The sequence below is a fragment of the Haliotis asinina genome, chromosome 11, assembly GCF_037392515.1.
Source record: "Haliotis asinina isolate JCU_RB_2024 chromosome 11, JCU_Hal_asi_v2, whole genome shotgun sequence".
Taxonomy (NCBI): Eukaryota; Metazoa; Mollusca; class Gastropoda; order Lepetellida; family Haliotidae; genus Haliotis; species Haliotis asinina.
Genome location: NC_090290.1, coordinates 11,129,945 through 11,152,676, shown reverse-complemented (window position 1 = coordinate 11,152,676; position 22,732 = coordinate 11,129,945). Strand labels below are relative to the sequence as shown.

Genomic DNA, 22,732 nt, shown 5'->3' with positions numbered 1-22,732 from the left:
AGAATGTTGGACAGTTGTACACTTTTTGACTATGTCTCGCCACTTGGTAACTGACATTATGATGCATGTCAGTTGTCATCACACTGAATAGCCTCCTACTGTAAACAGCATCCGTTTCTTGGTTTGCAGTTGCTTAGCTGCGCTAACATCACAAATTGTAAACCAAAAGTCACTGTGTTCTGTAATCTGATTGGTTGAAAAACATGATCAAATGGGATGCGATTCCTGGAAACTGAAAGACTATTCCCTGTGTATTGACATGTACAAGCATGGCAAACAGTTGTTTTGTTGTATCGTCCACAGTGGTGACGTCATTCAAATCATATTGTGATGTAAAGTCAGAATGACGTCACAAATGAACAGCTCCAGATGCTACCATGGGAACCAACTGAAATAGCCAGCTGACAACACTTCACTGCTGTACATGTACTCAGTGTAAACGAGTGCAGACAGTAAAACCTCTGGCTTACCTTTTTTTTTACAATGCTGATAAACATCAAATTTTGGCCAATTTCCCGGTGTTATTGAGTATTTGAAGAAAGTGTAATCCCGTATTTGGAGCCTGGGAATATTTTATTTGAAGCGTCTGGCTAACGCTGTCAGTTCCAAATATATTCCCGGGCTTCAAATACTCAATAACACTCGGAAATTGGCCAACATGATGTTTATCTCCTAATGGAAACATTGCTTTTATGTTTTTTGACCGATATGTAATGTCTGAGTTTGACTGCCAATTAAACGGCAACACAGCAATGTTTGCAATGTTTACATTCCCACAATGCATATAAGCTTCACAATGAATGAATTCACGAGTTTATCATGAATGGAAAAGTAGTTCTGTTAAACGTGATTGAAAGGTCATCGGTTATCATATCAAATCATTAGAATCTCAGGTCAAGTTGTTATGACACTCGTGTGACGTAAGAGATTAGAATGCAATTATCAATAGGTTAACACACTAAAACAGGTGCAGCACACAAATAGGGTATTATGATCATCACATACAATGCTGGTCAAGCTTGAGATGAAATTGAAGATGAGTAGCAATGTGGAAGTCCCCTTACATACATTAGAAAATGATGTTAGGAAATTCTACAATACGCTCAGAGGCAGGTGATTTTGGAAAGAGCTCCTTGTAGTGATTTCTTTATCTTTCTGCCTATAACTAGTGCAAGTCTAAATTTAGCACATAACGTCCTACCAAAGACTATCCATTTGTGTACTCTCGTTATATTTGTGACATATGTCATATTTGGGATTACGCTTTCTTAGTAAAGTACAAATTCTAGTAATTTTTGGGTTGAGTCCCATCTGGGATTTGAACCCTCATCCTCAGAGTCAGGCACCTAATCGCCAGCACACAAAGTCAGCAGCCTAGCCTGCACAGCCACCACGACTTCCACAAAAATGGAAGTCGAACAACTGGTATTCTTGGCTGCGTATTTTTTGTACCCCTCTGATAAGTTTAAACTGGCACAGCTCCCATGTCTGAAAACTATGATTACACAATGCCATTTAGAAAGTGGTCAAATGTAACATATGTCATATTTGGGATTACACTTTCTTAGTAACGTACAAATTATGGCACTTTTTTGTTTAAATCCCATCCAGGATTCGGACTTGCACCGTCAGAGACAGGCACCTAATCACCAGCACACAAAGTCAGCAGCCTAGCCTGCACAGCCACCACGACTTCCACAAAAATGGAAGTCGGACAGCTGGTAGTCCAGACAGCATACTTTGTGTACCCCTCTGATAAGTGCCAGTTAGAAAGTGGTCAGATGTAACAATTTTTATGCAGGAATTTGTGTCTTAACATCCCTGCTTGTGGCTGTATACTGAAGTTGCACATGAAAACGTTGTTTTGTTCCACACAGTACTGCGTCAGTGAGTGGTGTGGCGAGCAGATGATAGTTCCCTTCCTGTGTGGCTGCAGCAGTATCGTCCAGCCTCTGGGGCTGACCTGGAGTGGTAGAGAGGTCCAGGTCTTCCTGCCAGTCATCCAAGGTATGTTTCAGCCAGAGAATGCAATACTTATATTTTTCAGTCGGATATTAGTACCTTCTGCTGCCTGCAGGCTTTATATTCTACAAGCCCTGAATGAAGTCTGCAGGCCCTGAATGAACTTTGCTGGTCCTGAAAGAAATCTGAAGGCCCTGAATGAAATCTGCAGGCCCATTTTGTTAAGGTCAAACCAATAAAAACAAAATAAGCCTCATCCAGAGAATGCGATATTTTTATTTTGCAGTCGGATATTAGTGCTTGCTGCCGCCTGCAGGCTTTAAATTCTACAGGCCCTGAATGAAATCTGCAGGCCCATTTTGTTAAGGTCAAACTAGTAAAATCAAAATAATCTGCACTGTACTGTGTACACAGTTTCACAGTTTCTACAAAATCAGTGAGTGAAGCCTATGGCATAGAGAGATGTTTTTATTTGTTATAGCCATTCCTACATGCAAAGCACTGAAATACCAAGAAGTGAAACTAAAAGTTATCGTAACATTCAGGACCATGGATGATTCCAGAACATTAATACAGGAAAAAAGTGGAAACAATTCCAGGTGGAAAAAATATAGATGATTTACTCTAGGCCTCAAGGACCTGCAAATATTTGAAACTACCTGCCACATACAATAACAGATGCTGGGCCTCGAACGATTATGTCGAATGCTGGTCTCTACTCCCAAATGGACTTTCAGTTCCCCACCAAGTTAGTCTGAGCAAAAGAACTGACTTAATGGATGGTTGTCTTGCTGAATGTCAATAAGATATTTCATTAGCATGTATGAATGTTCTTATATCTGTTTGTTTTGAGGACCCGTGAAGGTTCCTGGGTAGAATAGGACTTCAGCAACCATGTTTGCCATAAAAGGCAACTATGCCTGTCGTAAGAGGCGACTAACGGGATCTGGTGGTCAGGATCGCTGACTTGGTTGACACAGGTCATCAGTTCCCAGTTGCGCAGATTGATGCTCATGTTGTTGATCACTGGATTATTGATGACTCGATTATTTACAGACCGCTGTCAGATTGCTTTAATATTGCCGAGTGCAGCTTAATACTAAATTCACTCACTGTTTGTTTTAAGAAGCAACAAATGGGTTTTAATTACAAGACTAATATGTGTATAAAGACAATCGTTTTAAAATACTAAGTTCAACACAAACATAACATGTGCTGCATTGATCATGTCATTGTTGCTGCGTAATTAAATATGTAAGGAAGATTATCACACAGAATTGCAAAATACTGCTTACTGAAGTGAACTGAAACCAGTGTTGTTTTAAACCTGCCAGTGCTAATTAAAAATGTAGGGAGAAGTATTTCATTAGAAGTTGAATCTGAGAAACCATCCTTTACTGTGTGGATTCACTGCATGAAAAGTGTTCAGGTTTAGTGTGATTGACAAATGCGTTTCAAGGATTTACGGGACACAAATTCCTGCATCCTAAATGCATAAATATTAACATTGGATCAAACAATTTATCTACTTGTACACAAGGATGGAGAAAACGTCCAAATACTTTTTGCAAGAATTTTGATCAAGTCATAAAAATTGATCATTTAGTCTGCTACCAGCCGTTTTTTGGTATTATTTGCAATTTAATTGCTGGAACAATGTGATGATCATCATTCACAGTACAATAACAGTAACTGAATTACAACATCGTATTTGTGATAATAATGGGACCCCCATTTTGTTGTCCAGGACCCCTGAAAATTTGGAGTCCCAGGGACCTTCAAATATAGGACTCGAGGTAAATCCCTGATGTTTGTATTGTGTTTCAGGGGTAAGTCTGACTGACGTGTTGTCGCACCGTGGTTGTGGTTTGACTGAACAGGAGGTGATATTTCTCACGTATGGGATGCTGCAGATTGTGTCCAGCCTTCAGAGGTCCAAATGTCTTCATCGAAATATCACTCGTGAGTTGCTTTTGTTTTGGTGTTGTTTAACAGTTCACTCAGGAATATTACAGCAGGCTATAAATACTGTAAACAGCCAAATTTTCGCGACCGTTTAATTTTCGCGAAATTCGCATCAGACTTCATGTCGCGAGAATAAAAACACGCGATAATATAGATATATCATTCACTTTATTCAGATAAGTCAACAACATAAAAACAATACAAGTGTACACTGCTGGGCTAATCTGAATTAACACGTGTCACTTACTGATCCTCTTACTAACAGTTTTCACAAGAGATTAGCTTTTTGCCAACCCCTCAGAACAATGTCTTTCTGTTTGGTGAGCTTGTCTAGACATTTCACTATCCACCGTGCATGTACAGGCTTCATAACACTGATTCGCAAGTCTATTGTTTTATTGATGTTTGTCTTGCGATTGGCGGCTACCTTCTCTGCATACCACTGCGTAAATCTACTTAGCAGTCACATCACGTGAGCAGAGATCATTTTGTTTTCATTGCTTTAACACCCGGTCAAAGAGAACTAGGTTTGATATCAATTACATTTGTTTTTAAATCACTACGCAAAACTGTTTATCTTATAACAACTCAATGATCACGCACCTGGGTGTTGTGTTAAAACATTCAGAGACTCCCTCTGTTACAAGATCACATGTTTGTCACATGACCGGTCTTTTTCATGGCTGAATGAAAAATTTATCGATCAATATTCTGCTTGAAAACCATAGTCATGTATCGTACCCTTTAGACCTATATCTCAGGTATTTATTCTGTATTGCATTTGCCAATATATTGGTCAACTAGCACCTTGCGAAAATAAGAAGGCGCGAAAAGGTTTAGTGACTGTCACTCGCGAAAGTTTAAAGGCACGGAAATAAGACAGTTTACAGTAATTGAGTCTGGACCATACAATCCAGTGATCAACAGCATAGACTTATTCAAGTGGGATATTAGCCAAATCAGAGTGCCTGACCACCGGATCCAATTAGTCATCACTTTCATGTTCTTTTTTGGTATTTTGAAACAGAAGTATGGATGAAGGTATGACCAAAGTCACCTTCACAATGACTTAGACAGATGTTTAATTGTGACATTTCTCATGAATAGTGTTTATGTTTTATGTCAACTAAAGGCCTTGAGAATTACAGAAATGGCTTGAAAAGACTTTTAATTGAATTGAAAAGTTTTTTTAAGGCTTACATGCAACCAACAAAATAACCATACTAAAAATATAATTATAATTTATGTATGACTGATAATATGCATTGCTCATGATGAAAACAAACAAAATTATAGGCATAAAATTGTGCATAAAATCAAAATTATGTTTTGTACTTTGGGTTGCTACCCTGAAAACAAGGCTGGTTCATTTGCTGACATGCTCAGGGAGCGTTATGTGTATCATGGCATCAAAGTTCACGCTGTACGAACTTTTGAAACACTTTTCACCCCAGCTGGGGTGTTTTTGGTAAATCATTTGAACTCCGATTTCGTAGGGGGGAGATGGGTGATGGGGAGTGTATCAGTTTATTCCTCAACTTTATAGCATGAGTTCTTTGCGTTTTTGGTAATTTGTTACTGTTAGTCCATCAGAAAGGTATCAAAAACTGCGAAGTTGTGTTTTGCTTTAGATGTCAACCAGAATGGCCTTGAAAAGCCAAGATTACCTTTCTTGACGGAGTGATTTTAATTCAGCCTTATACAACTAATATAGTTTATGTGATTTATGTATATAGTATACTGGATCAAATGTTATATTGTAGTCATTATATGGCTGAAATATTGCCAGTGTGGCATAATCTTAATGCATTCTCTCATAATGCCAGTGTGACTTTAAATACTCACTCACTCACTCACTCACTCACTCACTCACTCACTCACTCACTCACTCACTCACTCACTCACTCTCACTCACTCACTCACTCACTCACTCACTCACTCACTCACTCACTCACTCTCTCACTCACTCACTCACTCACTCACTCACTCACTCACTCACTCACTCACTCACTCACTCACTCACTCACTCACTCACTCACTCACTCACTCACTCACTCACTCACTCTTGACACACCAACCCACCCACCCACCCACCCACTCATATTGACAGACTGAGGATTATCTCCCAACCGAAAAAAGGTGAGAAAGGTTATTTTTATCTTGATGATGACATCTATGATAAGGTATCTAAAATTGCTGTTCCGATTCACTTGAAATTGGATGTTGTTCATCAAACTTCCATGTCCAGTGGAATATACCCAATATAGGGAACATAAAAGTCAACACAGTTCATTTGACACTTATGTGTCACTGTTCATTGAATTGAAAAATGAGCAATGTATTTTGCAACAGGAAAAAAAACACTATACAAAGAAGCAATATCTATGAAATTGATATAAATGGCTATATGTGAGGGGTGGGTAGGGTATTTGGGGTGAGGGGAGGTTAAGTATCATAAGTGTTTTGATATGTTTTTACATGTGCAAATATGTCAAAGAATTTATCTTGGTTTTTCCACATGAAATATAATGAATATGTCAGCAAACATATGCATTTCATTGCATAGCAGAATTACTTATGAAAAACATTAATTAGAAAAATACCAGGAGAAAACCTTTAAAATTGGTGATTACAAATGATTAAAAATGTATGTATTTCGATTGTAATTGATAGTCTTTCACCACAAGTCCTTGATAATGGACAGTTGGTTCCCAACACTGTCGTTAAATAATATTCATGGTATCTATCATATTTACTGCCTCATGGATTTGTCGCAGCCTTTGCATCCAATCTTATCCATGTTGTTTCGAGTGTGTATTTTCTGTATATTTTGTTATTAATTCAGTAATAATTATTATTGGGTCACAACGTTTAGTGTTTTGAATAATACTTATGATGGGTCACATTTCGTTTTCATAGATGGTCTGATTCTGGTTGTCTGGAATTTATCTGCTCCTAGTTTTCTATGTGTTTACTGCCGGGAGACCTGTTCGAGGGCATTCTACAGTGTTGACGATTGTCATAAGTGCCTGAACTTTCGGGAAATGACTTAGTATATATGTATAAAAAAGCTGGTTGCCGTGTTACACTCATTCATATTTGCTGGTGTTACATCACTGCTAACTCTTGAAAACCTCTCAATGCCTGACCTACATTATCTGCTGTCAAACCAATCGCTGTGTTGACATTCTGCATAGTTGATTACCTCTTGTACTGAGACTTTGGTGAGTTTGATTTATTATATTGTTGTGACCCACTGACTTAGATTTTGTCTCTCTTGAATTGTATTTGTAATCAGCATTTTTATATTGACTTGTGACTTTGTATACCTTGCTCTCATTGCATAATAATACAATTTGAACATGTACAACTTGTCTTTGTTCTGTTTTGCTGGTTCACAAGGGGATTTCTTACATTGTTGTCACGGTAAATTCTTGACCGTAACGATGTTGTCATGTTGCCACTATCCAATCTTTTTCATGTGTGTGTAATCTTATTTATGTCGTCTTGTTGCAGCCTGTGTCTAATCTTATTTACATTGTCGTGTTGCAGTTTGCCTGTCTAATATTGCTTATGTCGTCAGGTTACAGCCTGCGTATGTAATCTTGCTTATGTCGTCAGGTTACAGCCTGCGTATCTAATCTTGCTTATGTCGTCAGGTTACAGCCTGCGTATCTAAACTTGTTTATGTCGTCAGGTTACAGCCTGCGTATCTATTCTTGCTTATGTCGTCAGGTTACAGCCTGCGTATCTAATCTTGTTTATGTCGTCATGTTGCAGCGGACAATGTCATCATATCTCGTGTAGACCAATGTCTGTACCTTGTTGGAAACAGAGGCCTTTGTCGGCTACAGAATTCATTGTCAACAATACCATCAAACCTCAGTTTCTTCACGGCTCCTGAGTTGGCGCGAGGAGAAGGTATCATTGGGGGAGGGGGGAGGGATCTTGTTTGTTTCTATTATATTGATTATGTGGTAACAAGTCATGTTTTTGACAAATTATTCTGACAAAAATCCACATGTGTAGTGACAATTTGACAATTTCCTCTATTTGATCCCATCTCTTGTAGAACATCCAACAGCTGACCTATACAGTGCTGGGTGTACGATGATAAGTGCCCTGAATAAAAAAATTCCCTTCTTTGACATCAACGGTATTCAGAGGACCAGGCGGAATTATCAGTTCCAGGTAGGTGGAAATATGTCACATTTTCATATTCAGGTGCTGAAAAGACCTTTCCAATTTTACATCACAAAGGCAAAAGCAATTTCACAGTCTTGAAGACTGTCCTTTTCAGAATCCAGAATAGCGAAGAGTTCCGAAGCTGGGAAGTAAACCTTTCATTGTGTTATAACCTGTTCATTCTAGTTCACCAGTTTGGTCAACAGCGAGGTTGTGGTTTAGTCTGATTGGCCAACAATTAGGTTGTGGTTTAGCTTGATTGGTCAACATTGAGGTTGTGGTTTAACCTGATTGGTCAACAGTGAAGTTGTGGTTTAGTCATAAAGAGTAAGGTTATGATTTTATCTACTGAAAGGTTGTGGTTTCGCCTTCTTGTCGGGCATGCTAAAATTTCAAACCTCCTGTAATTTTTGTGTGACTCTTGCAGTTCAGTGAAATCTACCTGTGTCTTGAGACTATCATTTAAAGTATACTTTCATTCTTCCATTAGCTAAGAGATTTAACTGAAAATTTACTATTTTGGAAAGCTATGAGTAAGATTTCCAAAGAAATCCTTAAAAATTGTAGATATTGATGGTTTGTGTGGAGCATTTCGTAATACCCAATGATTACCAAAGCTTTTCCTCTGTTACTATGAAACACATACATGCTTTATATTCAGGTTGTTTTTGACTGAAAGTTCAGATTATTGTAATCATTGCAACCAAAGGCTCTTCATTTTGTACGGAACACCTGTGATTTTCTATCGTCTTGTGTAGCACATAAAAATAAATGGACTGGTAGAAACATGTAAGTGTCTATGATATATCAGGGTGAGCAACACATTAACTTTTTTGTGATTAAATAGCATTTTAAATTCCATTACATTTCAGATTGGACAAGGTTTATACCCACCAACAGTGGCTCTAAGTGCTATACCTGGCCTTGACGACTTTCTCAGGGATGTCCTCATTGCCATGGTTACTTCAAATGTGGCAGAGCATTCTGCAGAGGAAATTTTGCGACATTATTTCCGGAACCAGGGTCGAGGTAAGTACAGATCCACATTATAGTTCCCGATCATGTGTTCTTGTCTAACAAGGACTGTTGGAAAATGTACTTACAGATCACATATACTCAAAGGGGTACAAATACTTAAGTCATCTATTAACATTGTTATAAATGAAACCCTGTGATTGAAAACTAATAATTTCAACATTTAGTTACCTTAAATTGACCTTTTTGATAACAGTGCACAATTCTGTCCTGTGAACAAAACTTCAACCAATCAAAGGGGCATGCCTCCGTGACATAATGGATTATATCGTTTACAGCTTTGTCTAAATCTGAAATCATGACAATGGTTTTGAAAAATAAAAGCTCTATGTTTTCAAAGTCTACTGCCATTTTATCTTGTCATCTGCTTTTCTTATTAAAGAGCTTGTTGTCCTAGACGATTCTGTCAAAATTGCATGTTGTCATAATAGTTATCAGTCGTTCTGTTACAAGAGGTGTCATGAAAAATATTTTGGGTCATGATTCAAAAAACCTATTGAACTACCAGTAGGAAGTAGTTTTGATCTTTTAACTTGATGAAAACAAACCATAATCAAATTGATTCTCAAACTGACTTTAGACTGAGATGCCACAATTTTTAAAAATGGTGGTTCCCTGTCTCGAATATCCGTCAGTCTGAGAATAGTGTTATTTAGGATTGCTTCACTGAGTTACAAAATATAAACTGCTTTCTACTGGTAGTAAAGTATGTATTTGATTGATAGACAATAAGATTTTGCCTGACATTGCTTATAACATATCAGCTTCACTCCTGGAAGCGAGGTGGGTGTCAGTATGACACTGCTTACAATATTATTGTCACATCGACCACAACCTCACTTCCGAGAAAGAAATTGGTGGTACAAGTTTTGTCATGCAAAATCCTTTTGGTCATTGGTCATAAACTATAGCTAGTAAGTAGTTTTGATGTACAGGCTACCACAACGCTTGCTTTGTACTCACAAACAACATAAGATGGGTCCAGTGCCATCACGCCCGATTCTTGTTCATTTCTTTTACATGTTTTCACCATTCCTAGTTTTTGTCTGCTGCTTGTTATGGTTACCGAATAAACCGCATGGTGTTGAGAGAACGGTGTTTTTAACTGGCGTGTACTCTCATCAATAATCTGACAAACAAGATTCCAGTGACATTGTTTACCTTCATATCTACACAATCGGTGAGCAGCCCTGCACAAACAACCCAGATGGCATTCTGACGTTGGCCGGAGAGGTATGATGGCAATGTTGGCCCAACCTAATCCTCATGGTCGGGCCAATGATGGCTCAACGTTTGCAAAGAAACATTGGCCCAACGTCTGTTAAATTCCTCAATACCTCTTACCTACCCTGAAATATATGTGGAAATCTGGCAATACTATCACATATAGCCAGCAATAGGTAAAGTTGAATTCAGTCTCTCTGTCCACGCTGGACGGTCCTTTGGACAGCATGCTGTAGGCTAAAAAAGTTTAAAGTGTTTCTGAATACAATGAACAATTTTCAAGTCTGTATACTAGTATATCACAAAAAATTCACAACACTATTAAACAATTGTTGATTTTCAAATTGCTAACCTTTAGAGAACCTGGAAAAATTATTTAAAACAAATTTTTCCTGGCCTTACACCACAAACTTTAACACCATTGGCAAGAGTGTGAACAGCAAAATAGCCTCTGCATTTAATGTCCCACAATCCATTTTCTTGATCTGTTAGAAGTTTGGTTTGACAGAAGTTTGACAGTAACAAAATAAACAAAAGGTTATTCTGGTTAAGATGACCTAAATTTATTTCTTAAAAGTACAAGTCCAAATTTGGCAGGGCATCCTTCTATTTGCAGTCATCAAATGAAGAGGAGAGGGAAATAATCACAGGAGATCTTCATCTGTGTCCAAGGTCTGTCATGGGCCTTGACATCTGAAAAAAAAATGACCTAAACATCTAATGACTTCACAAGACATCTATTTTTGATATAAGCAAGCATTTATTGCTTTATGAAACATCAATGAATATCTGGTGTCACTGAATCACTGGAAAAAGTACTTAACTGATTTGGATATATCAAGTTGTACAGTTTTATTTCGATATTGTCATTATTTTTGCATTGTGCACACCTGTATGGGTACATCGGTTGAAATCACCACTCCTGTATGTTCTGTACTTCAAGTGAATATGCTGCCACGAACTGTACACATCACCAGCACAGAAACCACAAGCTATGACATTCTTAATGTAACCAATACACATTAATCCCCATTTGTTAAAAGTGTGATGTCACAGGTGTCAGTTTGAGTGATTACTGTAAATCGATAAATTTACCTTTCTATTAGATCTTACATTCTATTAAAACTGGTATTTCAAATACAGAATAAATGCAAAGGTGCATGTGTTGTAATGATCCAGATATTGGGGTATTTCTTAAAATACCATAGCTTTGGTATCAGAAAATATCGAAAACAATGCTGTTGCATCAAATATGCATCCTGTACTGTTGTGACTTTGTTGACATGCATGTTAATTCAGTGTAGCATATATAATTTTCATTGATTTAATGTCAAGTTCTGTACATTTGTGAGGAATTACCTTGCCTACCATCACATAAATTCTGTTTATTATTCTGCTTTTCAATCAAATGGCAACAATTAAATAAGCATATTTTCTGTACAGTGCCATGAACCTCAATATCTTGGTGGCCAATGTGACTGAGCATTGTGGAACATTACCAAAGTTGATAAATGTGATCTTATTAGTTAAATACGTTGTGGTCGGAAAATTGAACTGAAATTTTGGGTGCACAGCAAAGCTGACTTCACATATGCCTGTCAAATGTTGAAAAGATCCATCCTGAACACATTTCACCTAAAGGTTTTATGCTGCACTGATATAGCACGTTAGCCTATGGAAATTACATCAAGGAACAGAATATAACTGGCACCTTTTTGTACTTTTCACTCTAATGCGGAATGTTATTCACAACTGTAGTTTTAAATTGCAATAAAACCCAAACAAACATGCCCAGACAGTTATCGAAACCTGAACTTTATCTTGCCTAACACTGCATGCCGATTTCATTGATGCCTGATACTATCACTGTAATATTTTTTACCGTTGCTACAATAAAAAGTAAACAATTTTATTGACAAATGCTGTTATCTGGATCATTCGGTAGTCATGTAGGTGGATGGCAGGATATTGTTCTCTGGACTGTCAGAAGTTTGATCCACACTACACTAATCTACGCGCGGTACAGCTGGCGTCACTTACCGACTTGTAACTTTGAACTTACATGGACTTTCGATCACACCCAACTAAATGATACTGGCAAGTTCGGTGTTCATTTGATACTGAATGTGGCATTTTAAATGCCACCAGTATGATTACATTATACCTGCTGGACTTCAGTCATGAATTTCGTTAGCTGAGAATTGCGATATGTGGTCATTTACAGTCGTGACATAAATTTTCAGTTTTAAGTAAATAATACTTCTCGTTGGTATTTCTGAATGACCCATGACTGATTTTCGGTTTGCATAATTTGAAAATAGAGTTGCGCATAATAACAACTCATAATGAAACACTTACCTCTATATATTTGAAGAAAGCTAAACTCTGATAACCAAGCTTGTGTTCATGTTGTGTCGTCTGCTTGAAAAATAAGAGTGCCCTCTGGGAAAAGCTAACCGTTTGGAGTAGTGTAGCTTGAGTAAAATATCTGTTGATACCCGATGTTGGGCCAACGTCAGGCCAACGTATGAAATCCGACCGTGAAGTTGCTAATCATTGCCAACGTCATGCTAACGTCAGAATGCTATCAGGGAAGCACATTACAAGAGGTTTTCGACTTATTTAGGGGAAGTGCACATAACCTCGTGAATACTTGCAAATGGGTGACTTTGTTGAATCGAAATCATGGCTCAAAACTGGGCTCCACAGCAGTGGCAAATGACCACATATGAAACCATAAATTCCTTTAAAAACTGACGACAAAATCTCATGTATATCTGGTCATTAGATGGAACTTTCACATGGAATGAAAAACTGCCGTCAGTCATACTAGGGGCTTACATGATACTGCCGAAAGTGTCCCACAACAATGTAGAAAAACAAGAGCATAAAAATATTTGCAGCAAGACTTGATGCTCGGTCAGATTGCAGATTTTTGCAGTGTCATATCCAGAAATTCTATCATCAAAAACTCCACCATGATCTTCATGTTGATGAAGATCTCTCACCTACCATGGAAAACATGATTGTTGTGTTGTGGTTCCAACTGATCCATCTTGGTCTACCTCAGCTTGTTAAACAGAAGTATGGATCTAAACTCTGAAATCAGACTCTGGCGTCACTCAAACCTGAGATTTCACAAGCCCTATCTTCTTTTCTGGAGGAACTGCATAGCACTGGAGACACTAAAGCCTTTAGAGCTTACACGTCCACCTACCGAAAGAACAGACACTAGTCACAACCAGATGTCCAGGAAAGATAACCCCACAGTGAGTAAATACTGTATCTTGAGAGAAACAGCCGGGCGTCCAGCTTATAATACCCATTACCTCAGGAGTTGCAGATAAAGAACAGAACTTCTTGTTTGGTCATCCCAGTGTTAAATGTGTGATAGTTGAACCCATATCCCAATGCTTTTTATGAACACCATCCAGTTCAACAACAGGTGACGACACTTGCGACAGTTTAGAGCCATTAATTTCCCCATTACTAGTGTATCCTAACGAGTGCGACAAGCCAATGGTCTTACACTCCTGGAAGTAGTTGGAGGAGTCCACTGCACATTGACCAGAGAAAATGATTCTCACTGACGTGATGCCCTCATTGTTAATCAACTTTATGTCAACATTCTTGCAAGAATTCCTTTCCATAAAAGCAAACTGACATTGCTACTCATCCTGCTAAGAACCAGATCGTTATCAAGGGGTTGAACGCCATATATTATGGCAAGCAGCATGGAAGTCATGCCACAGCTAGACTTACTCAGGCTTTTCTTATCCTGGCCCCCTCCCATCAGACTCCTCTCCTGCCAAATGTTCCTAAGGACAGTGTGCCTGACCTTGATGGTCTCTAGAACCAAGGCTTGATTGTCCTTGCATGAGAAAGCTTGGCCTCCACGGCAGCCCATTCCATCTATAGATAACAAAATCATTATCATGAATACCACAACCAGCTAAATTACCCTCAAGGGTCATGAACACTTTTGCCAGATCAAACACATCTCGAAACCTATTAAGGTTGAATCACATCCTATGACCATACCAGGACCCAATGCAGACCCTATACTACCATGTTCCAAGGACATATCACTTGATCCAGACAACATCCTTGGCACTGAAATGGTTAGGAATTTACCGATCTCCATGAGGAATTTGATCCAGTCTTTCATCCATCAGTGTCAAAGTACAATGGTGCCAGTGGAGGCTGTTGTGAACATGGCCCCAATCTTGCCACCTCAACGAAAGGCCGTCTCCCACACTGTAACCAAGATGCCTTGAATGAACTACAATGTAAGTTTCATGAGCTGGAAAAGGAGCATTTTTTAACCAAGCCTGAGCAGGTCAACATCACAGTCAAATACCTCAATATGTCTTTCCTGGTACGAAAACCAAATGGGGGCAGTTAGGTTAGTGACTTCCGTTGGAGAGGTTGGACAGTATTGTAAACCACAACCTGCCCTTATGCCCAACGTTGACAGTGTGATCAGAGAAATTGACAAATTGTTCATTGTTAAGACTGACTTACTGAAGTCATTTTATCAAATACCTTTGTCTCACAACCCCATGTAATATTTTGAGGTTGTCACGCCTTTGAAAGGAATATGGGTGTACACATGCTGAGTTATGAGTATGCCAGGTTCAGAGGCTTATCTTTAGGAACTGATGTCATGCGTGTTTGGTCACCTTGTTCAGGAAGGACGTGTGATCAAACTGGCTGATGATTTGTTTTGTGGTGGGGACACAGCTGAAGAAGCACTTTATAACTGGCGTCTTGTCCTCACTGCCGTACATGCCAATAATCTCCACCTCAGTGCCTCCAAAGCAGTAATTTCCCTCCAATCAACCAACATCTTGGGATGGATCTGGGACAGTGGTTCTTTGACTGCAAGTCCACTTAAGATTCCAGCTTTATCTGCTGTGAAACCTCCAACCACTGTTCAAGGACTGTGATCTATACACAAAATATATGTTTCCTTTGAATTCTGTAACAGCTTCACAACAGTCAAATGAGAAAATCTTATGATCAGATAATCTCATTGCAGCATTCCGTGATGCCCAATCTGCATTGACCTCTTACAAGATTATTGCTATACCTCGCCTGACAGATCAACTCTATCAATGGTCAGCAGGTACCTTGTTAACATCACACATATCGCTGGAGTTTCGGATTACATAAATCATCATGCAAGTGAGTGCCCAGACCAGAGCTGTCAAATTTGCAGGTTCATCGAGGAATCAGGAGAATCTGAGTTCTTCCCCAGTGTTCGGGATGTTATTGAGAATGATGTCAAAATGCCATTTACAAGTCATGCTACATGGCAGCATCACAGCATGAGTGCTCTGATCTTAGACGTAGACACTGTCATCTGTCTCAAGGGACACACCCAAGTAAGAGGTTACTGACATTCCTGATGTTAAACGGTATTTGAGAATGACTAGCAAATGATGGACTCCTAGTTGTCAAAGACAACACACCATTCCAACAAGCACGGGAACATATTTTTGTACGAAAAAACAGTCGTTGATGGGCTCCTAACTGCCCTTCACATTCCCTTTAATCACCCGTCCTACTATCAGCTCAAACAGATATTTAGCAGATATTTCTGTGCCTTGGATATTGATAAACCTACATCCCCAGCTACAGAGACTTGCCATCACTGCTTGTCTTTAAAACGTATCCCTTCACAGCTGTACCCCCCAGTCAACAAGAACTGTCCTGGACATGATATGCTCCATATTGACTGCAGATGTTATGAAACGTTACGGTCATCTTGGTACTCCGTGAAACTGTTTCTTCTTTCACAAAGTCTAGCATCATACCCAGTGAGAAACATGATGATCTGAAGATGGCGGACCTCAAGCATTGCAGATCTGATGGATGTCTCATCAGAGTGGATCCTGTACCTGGATTTGTCTCACTTGCCAAGGACCCGAGGACAAGCAAGGCATTTATTTGGAAATTGGTTCCCCGAAGAATTTTAATCGAAACTCTGTTGCTGAGAAAGCAGTTGAGGAGCTAGGCCTTGAGTGTCTGCATTACAATCCTGAAGGGGGTCATCTCTCACAGTTACTTTGGCCCTTGCAATGGCCAATTTGAACTCCAGAATACAGAAAGGGTGACTTTCTCCTAGAGATGTACTCACTCAGAGAGACCAAATCACGGAGGAAAATCTCCCTGTCTGCGACAGACAACTGATCTTTCATCAGTTATCAACTTGACAACAGAATCATTTCCCAAGCAGCAAATCAAATGCTCGTCGTCAGTCTAAGTAAACTTATCCTCAGTACTTTTCTTTACACTCCACTACTGAGTCTAACAAAACCTTATGGGAGGTCACGTCAGGTAACCTTTGAGACTGACCAATCAGAACACAGCTTACCAAATCGCGAAAGTGGACATTCGCACATACCTTTTGAACTTTTTATCTTGAAAAGGTTCGTACCCAAACGATTTCGATTGCTATTTAGCGTACGTTTGCTTCCGGGTGATGCACACGGCATATGTACAACCATGACAACGGTGAGTAAACAGTCGCTGAAAGTAGTGTTTTGGCAGTATTCAAGGATGTCATCTTGCGGAAATATTAGTTAATGGTAACCATGTCAACAGAAACCCCAAAGTGTATATACTGCAGGTCAAATGACTGTGTTATATGCGAATGTTTGTTTGTGTGGAGATCTGTGTCAGTGACCTGAATATTTTGAAAGTTCCTCCGATCCCCAAATAGTAGCCTTTGTCTGATCGGTTAAATCTATTTAACCGTCTCGCGTTTGATTGGACGGTGATTGGTCACTCAAAGGTTACCTGACGCGACCTTCTAGTAGGTTTTGTTAAACTCAGTGGTGGAGTGTAACGAAATACTCTGAGACTAAGTTTACTTAGACTGGTTTGTGGTAGTCGGCGCTATGATTCATGATATCTCGATGGGTGATTTGGTGTATCTCAAGTCTGACCGAGACAAAGCGTGTGCTTGGAGAAAGTACATGGTCACAGCAGTGACAGACAGGTGTCTGCAAATACGTAAGTTTACCCAGTCTCAGTTTCTCAGGTGCATCTGTCAGACTTACATGGTATTACCCAAGACATTACCTTTGATGAACATTAATAGGTTATGTTCACATGACTTGTTTTCTCCGGAAGGCAGGAGAAAGGACAGTCATGCCATCATGTGCGATCCTCGTTTGTTTCTTTTCTATTTTCTTGTATGGAATGGTATAGTTCACCATTCCTAGTTTCTGTCTGCTGCTTGTTATGGTTGCTGAATAAACCCCATGGTGTTGAGAGATCGCTTTTGTGTGCTGGCGCTGTGTAAATCTGTGCTTGGTGACACCATCACCTGATACTTGGGAGCATTTGATGGCAATGCAACAAGTCAGCATGACTTTGTTGACAAATAAGCAATTTGATGAACTTTTTACACATTTTATACGCAACTGACTGAAAATCCGTCCGAAAATGATGTCATTGCAGTTGGCTGCATTGCTCTGGCAATATAACCTGTCTGTGGTTTCATGGGGGGGAGCAAGAGTGAGGCAGATGACTTTTGGACAACATTTAATTGCTTGATATTGATTAACTACACTTTTGTTTTGTTGTTCTGCTTCATATGTAATTTTCAAAAGAGTACAAAAAATGTGAGTTTATTTGTTCTTTATGATCATAGCTAACAGTGGATCACTATGTACCATATTCAGTTGCCCACAAGCATGAATGTAAAATATGCTAGTAGAGTTACTTTCTCTCACTGCTGTGTAATGACCACCATAAGAATTAGTAATACAGCTTTTATGTGATTATACATGGTCCACAGCAACCCATGCTTGATGAAAGAGATAACTTCATGGATTAAGTAGCCCAGCTACGTGGCTTGGTTCTAATGCTTGGCCTTGTCCATGTTGTGCATCATCTGTCTGCCAGAGAAGAATTCATCTGTCGATGCCCCCACGCTCCCACTTTCCCCTTCAAAATTCCTGGATCCACCCATGATTATTAGCATTCCCTGGAGGGATGTCTGTGGAGTTTATGCTTTAAATACCTGCTTTCTTTGTAGTCAGTCTTTTTCTTACCCGGAATGCTTCTGTGCTTCAGAACCTGTATGGTTTAATTCCTTCTTTGAACCATCCCCTCCGGCCGTACCAGACATGAGAAGGGCAGAAGTTCAACACCAGGAACACCTCAATATTCCCAGTGAGGAAATTCTGTTGTCCGCTAGTGACCAAGTTGAGGTGACCACTGAGGAGGAACCCATCGTCGGGGGGAAATCTGATGATGGCAATTTTCCCCATGATAGTGGTCGATACACCAGCCTAACAAATGGTTAGTGAAATTACAATCACTCATTGTTAACAAGCGCCACATCTAATCAGGCTTTGTGGTTTGTGGAAGTGACTCAATGTTGTTTTATGCTGATGTGAGCAATGTTTTAGATTTTCTTGCATTAGCACACTCTGTAGACAGGGTTGTACTGTAGTTCCGTGGTTGTACAACTTGTTTATTACAATGAATAGGATGTTTCCATGTTGATATCAAGCAGGAGATACACAGGAAGGAGTGAGTGAGTGAGTGAGTGAGAGTGAGTGAGTTTCAGCAATATCATGGGCTTCACTTATTGTACCCATGGGTCTTCAGCTTAACTATTACACAACTTCATGCTCACGATCTTTCAGGACTGATCAAAGATGCCGACTGAGTTGTAATTGCAGTTACTGGCAAACCAGGATAAGTTTGACAGGCCAGATAACATGTTTCTGACAAGTAGGTGGTGCACGACAAATGGCAAGCACCACTGGACGGCACTCATACACGCTAATATGGGTCAATTGTCAGGTCGCTGGTTAACTTATCCTTGTTTGACAGTAGGTTTAGGATTACTATGGAGAAGATGAAGACTCTGGTACCTAACCATGAAATCAAAAACAATTTAGTTACATTTCACTCACTCCTAGTTTGGAAGTGTGGATTTCCCTCCCAAAATAACAACACAAGACTGAAATACTCCACTGATAGTCCTCTCTTCTGAATTCAGATTCTGTAGATCTAAAAAGTACAGTTCACAGCAAGATAATCAATGGCCCAGCCTTTATCATTTAAGTTCAGAAGTGGCGTTTTCACTACATTTGTGTGATTCAGAAATTGTATAATCATGGCAGTTAGGATGCCATTGGAATTATATTGGAAGAACACGTGGATTAATAATCGTTCAGTCTCCCGCTGGAGGTGATGACATTGACTCTAAACATGAACATGTTTTCACAGAATTCTGTAGTGTTATGGTGTTAGAAGATGGAATGGAGGTATGCACATTGTCTCTGCCATGGAGTGAGCATGCAAGCACAGTGTACAGAGTAATACAGGCAAAGGTAAGACTCTCCATTGCACATATTGCAGATAAAGTTTGGAAGATAACTTTTCAATATTTGTACGTCTGAAATTTAGGGTGGAACCTGGAAGTTCAGTCCTGTTTTAAGTCAGTCTTGAATAAGAATACTTAAATGCTGATGTTTTTGATGCTTTAATTTCAATACTGCACCTGAGGGATTTGTACAGCTGATTTGTCAGTTGAAAGTCAAAGACATAATTCAGTTTTGGTGTTTCTGAATTAAAAGAAAATGACACTGTGAAAGTTTTGTAACAGAGAGAGAGATAACAGCTAAAAATAATTGTGAATATACTCCTCACAAGCTGTTAAGGAACAACAGTTATTTTGTGAAAAGCACTTTTTGTCTATAATTTTCAAACTTATCCTGTCTCATGGTATGCTCTTAATTCATGGATGGTTGAACCCAAACAGCACGTCTCCGGCACCCATCTCCTGGAAGCACCTCTCTCCCTTGGAGACGGTGTGCTTAGTAAGCCATGAGTTCAGTAGATATCATCACAAGACCAGGAGTTACATGCATGCTCAACAGACCTTGCTTGTGCATTGCTATCAATGGTTGTCACCAGTCTACACAGCTCTGGCTGTTTGCACTGCCATGACATAGGGTATCTGCGTCCCACTGTCCGACTGTTTTATGAGTGTATGCCATGAGATAAAATAAGTTTATAATTTTGAAAATTGAACTAAAAATTGTATATTTATATACATATCCTATCTCATTTGATGAATTCCTGTTCAACCTCCCCGCTATGCAGATTATTTAAGAATAGGTTTATCCTATTGGCTCCAAGACTGAGAATGGTGATTCATTAGAGGTCACATGGGTAGTTTGTAGGGTGTGGTGAATGGTGTGGGTGGTGGCTGGTAAGCTGTCTTATAAGGTGGGCATCGTAGACTGTATGGGTGATTGGTATGTGTTATATGTGGTTTTCGATTGGCCAATCACCAATGATCATATTTAGATGAAGTTTTAGCGTAGCAATCGTCAAAGCAGGTGGGTGGGGTTCACCGAAGTGTCCGGTCTTGTCTAGATACATTGTACTGTGAAGCATTTCAAGTCGGGGTCATCTCAAAATTTTTTTTATTTTACAAAAAAATCATTATTCCTCGCAATGACACGAGGACCTGTGATGGGTGATGGCTTGTAAGCTGTCTTATTGGGAGGGCAGCATGGGTGACTGGACAAGAGGGACCTTGGGAGAAAAGTATGTATCATTCCACTCAGTGTTGAATCAAGAGAAAGAAGTGCATACTGTGAGATAGGACAGGTATATGAATATACAAATTATAGTTTAAATTTCCAGTATCTCAAATTATGTAAAAGACAAATGCTCAGGAATTGAGATGTTTTTTTCATCTGAGAAGTTTTCTGTTCCTCTGTCATCTCCTACAAGACATGCAGAGCTGCTTGTTTCACTATAAGAGATTGATTGCCACTTTTTTTTCCTTCAAGGTGTATGTTATATTAATTTTCTAATTTTTATTCAGATGAAAATGCCTCAGCGATATTTTCTGCGACACAATGGGCAGATTCTGCGGTTTGAGAAACAGCTCAATGAACTACCAGAAACCCATCCCACGATGCCGCTCCGTCTACACTTGCATAGACTTTCTGAAATAGGGTCAAGGTCAAATCAGAGATCAGGGTCAAGGACAGTTATAGAAGGAGCTGCCTACAATGGCGATGACCATGTTGTCTATGATGACTCAGTACAAGCATGTAAGCAATCATTTATGACAGGGGAAAGTGATGAGCAGTTCACACCGAGAGAAGATGATGAACATCCTGAAGAAGACAAACTGCAGGAAGAAGTTTGTCCTGGAGACATTGGTGATGAAGCTGAAAACCAGGGTTCAGATAATACAAATGAGGAGAATGCTGATGATCTGGAACAGGGGAATGAACTATTGGGTGAAGGTGGAGAAGATTTATCAGATTTTAGGTCCACAAATATGGAAGGACAAATGTCACTTGAAGGACAAGAAGATGCATTGATTGATGAGACTGGAGAAGATGGAGGAAGAAATATTAATGATGCAGATAGTAATGCATCAGTGTGTGGTGACTCTCTGACATGCAGTGAAGAAAACTCCACAGAAGATGAAGGAGATGCTAGCAATGAGGAAGGGGAAGGTGTTGTAGGTCCTTCATCGAGGAATGAACCAAGGGCCAGTGTTGATCCTGAAGATTCAGATTCTGAAACCGTTGATGAAGTAGTGAGGGATGTTGATTCTGAAGTGAATGGATCTGAATCAGATGAAAATGATGAGGGAGGTGATTCTGGACTGACAGGTGATGCTACAGAGACTAGTTCATTCTCGGATGTTGGTGTGACCGTGACGAATGAGGCCTCTACTCCGATGAGTGAGGAGTGTGGTTCTCTGGAAGATGACAGCTGACAACAGAGGCAACTTAACTAACACCCTTTCCACATCCATAATACAACCTGGCTAAAAGCAGAAGGGATTTTACAATTGTGTCTGTATCACGTGTATATATTTGTTCACCAGCATTATAGCTGTAAACAAATTGAGTCTGCACCGAACAATCCAGTGACTGTCACCACAGATACAATGAAAGAGCATTTGTTTATGAATCACTAAGAAATAGTGCTGATACTAATTGTCAGCAAAAAGCGTATCCTTCCCTACTGGTGGCACCAATCCTAAGTTTCATCAATTGTTCACCTATAATAATTTGTGAACATGTGGTGTAAGATGAAATGGTGAAAATGTTTGGCACTGATTTTTCCCATACACCAGCATGGAGGTGCTGCACCAAGTGCTCAATGGAGTTCTGTCCTGAAGCTCATCAACCAGAAATTACATTCTGTACTTAAGGGTAGGTTACAGCGTGAAAGATATGCTACAGCTTTGTCAGACATTCTGCATCCATTTCAAGTGAAGTGTATATATTTACCCAAACCAGGGCTAACAATGCTTTATAGTGCTTTTGTATGAACATGTCTTTGCTAACATTTT

General features: G+C 39.5%; 1 protein-coding gene across 1 annotated transcript in view; it reads left to right on the top strand.

Annotated features, from left to right (window-relative positions):
• Positions 1-22,732, top strand: part of LOC137255918 (uncharacterized) — a 39,259-nt gene extending 16,527 nt beyond the window's left edge. Inside the window, exons 5-12 of the mRNA XM_067793509.1 lie at positions 1,878-2,007; positions 3,790-3,924; positions 7,708-7,848; positions 8,000-8,118; positions 8,985-9,141; positions 18,460-18,687; positions 19,627-19,730; positions 21,239-22,732. Coding sequence (XP_067649610.1) covers positions 1,878-2,007; positions 3,790-3,924; positions 7,708-7,848; positions 8,000-8,118; positions 8,985-9,141; positions 18,460-18,687; positions 19,627-19,730; positions 21,239-22,150 — 1,926 coding nt within the window. The 3' untranslated portion in view covers positions 22,151-22,732. The remainder of the gene's footprint in view (positions 1-1,877; positions 2,008-3,789; positions 3,925-7,707; positions 7,849-7,999; positions 8,119-8,984; positions 9,142-18,459; positions 18,688-19,626; positions 19,731-21,238) is intronic.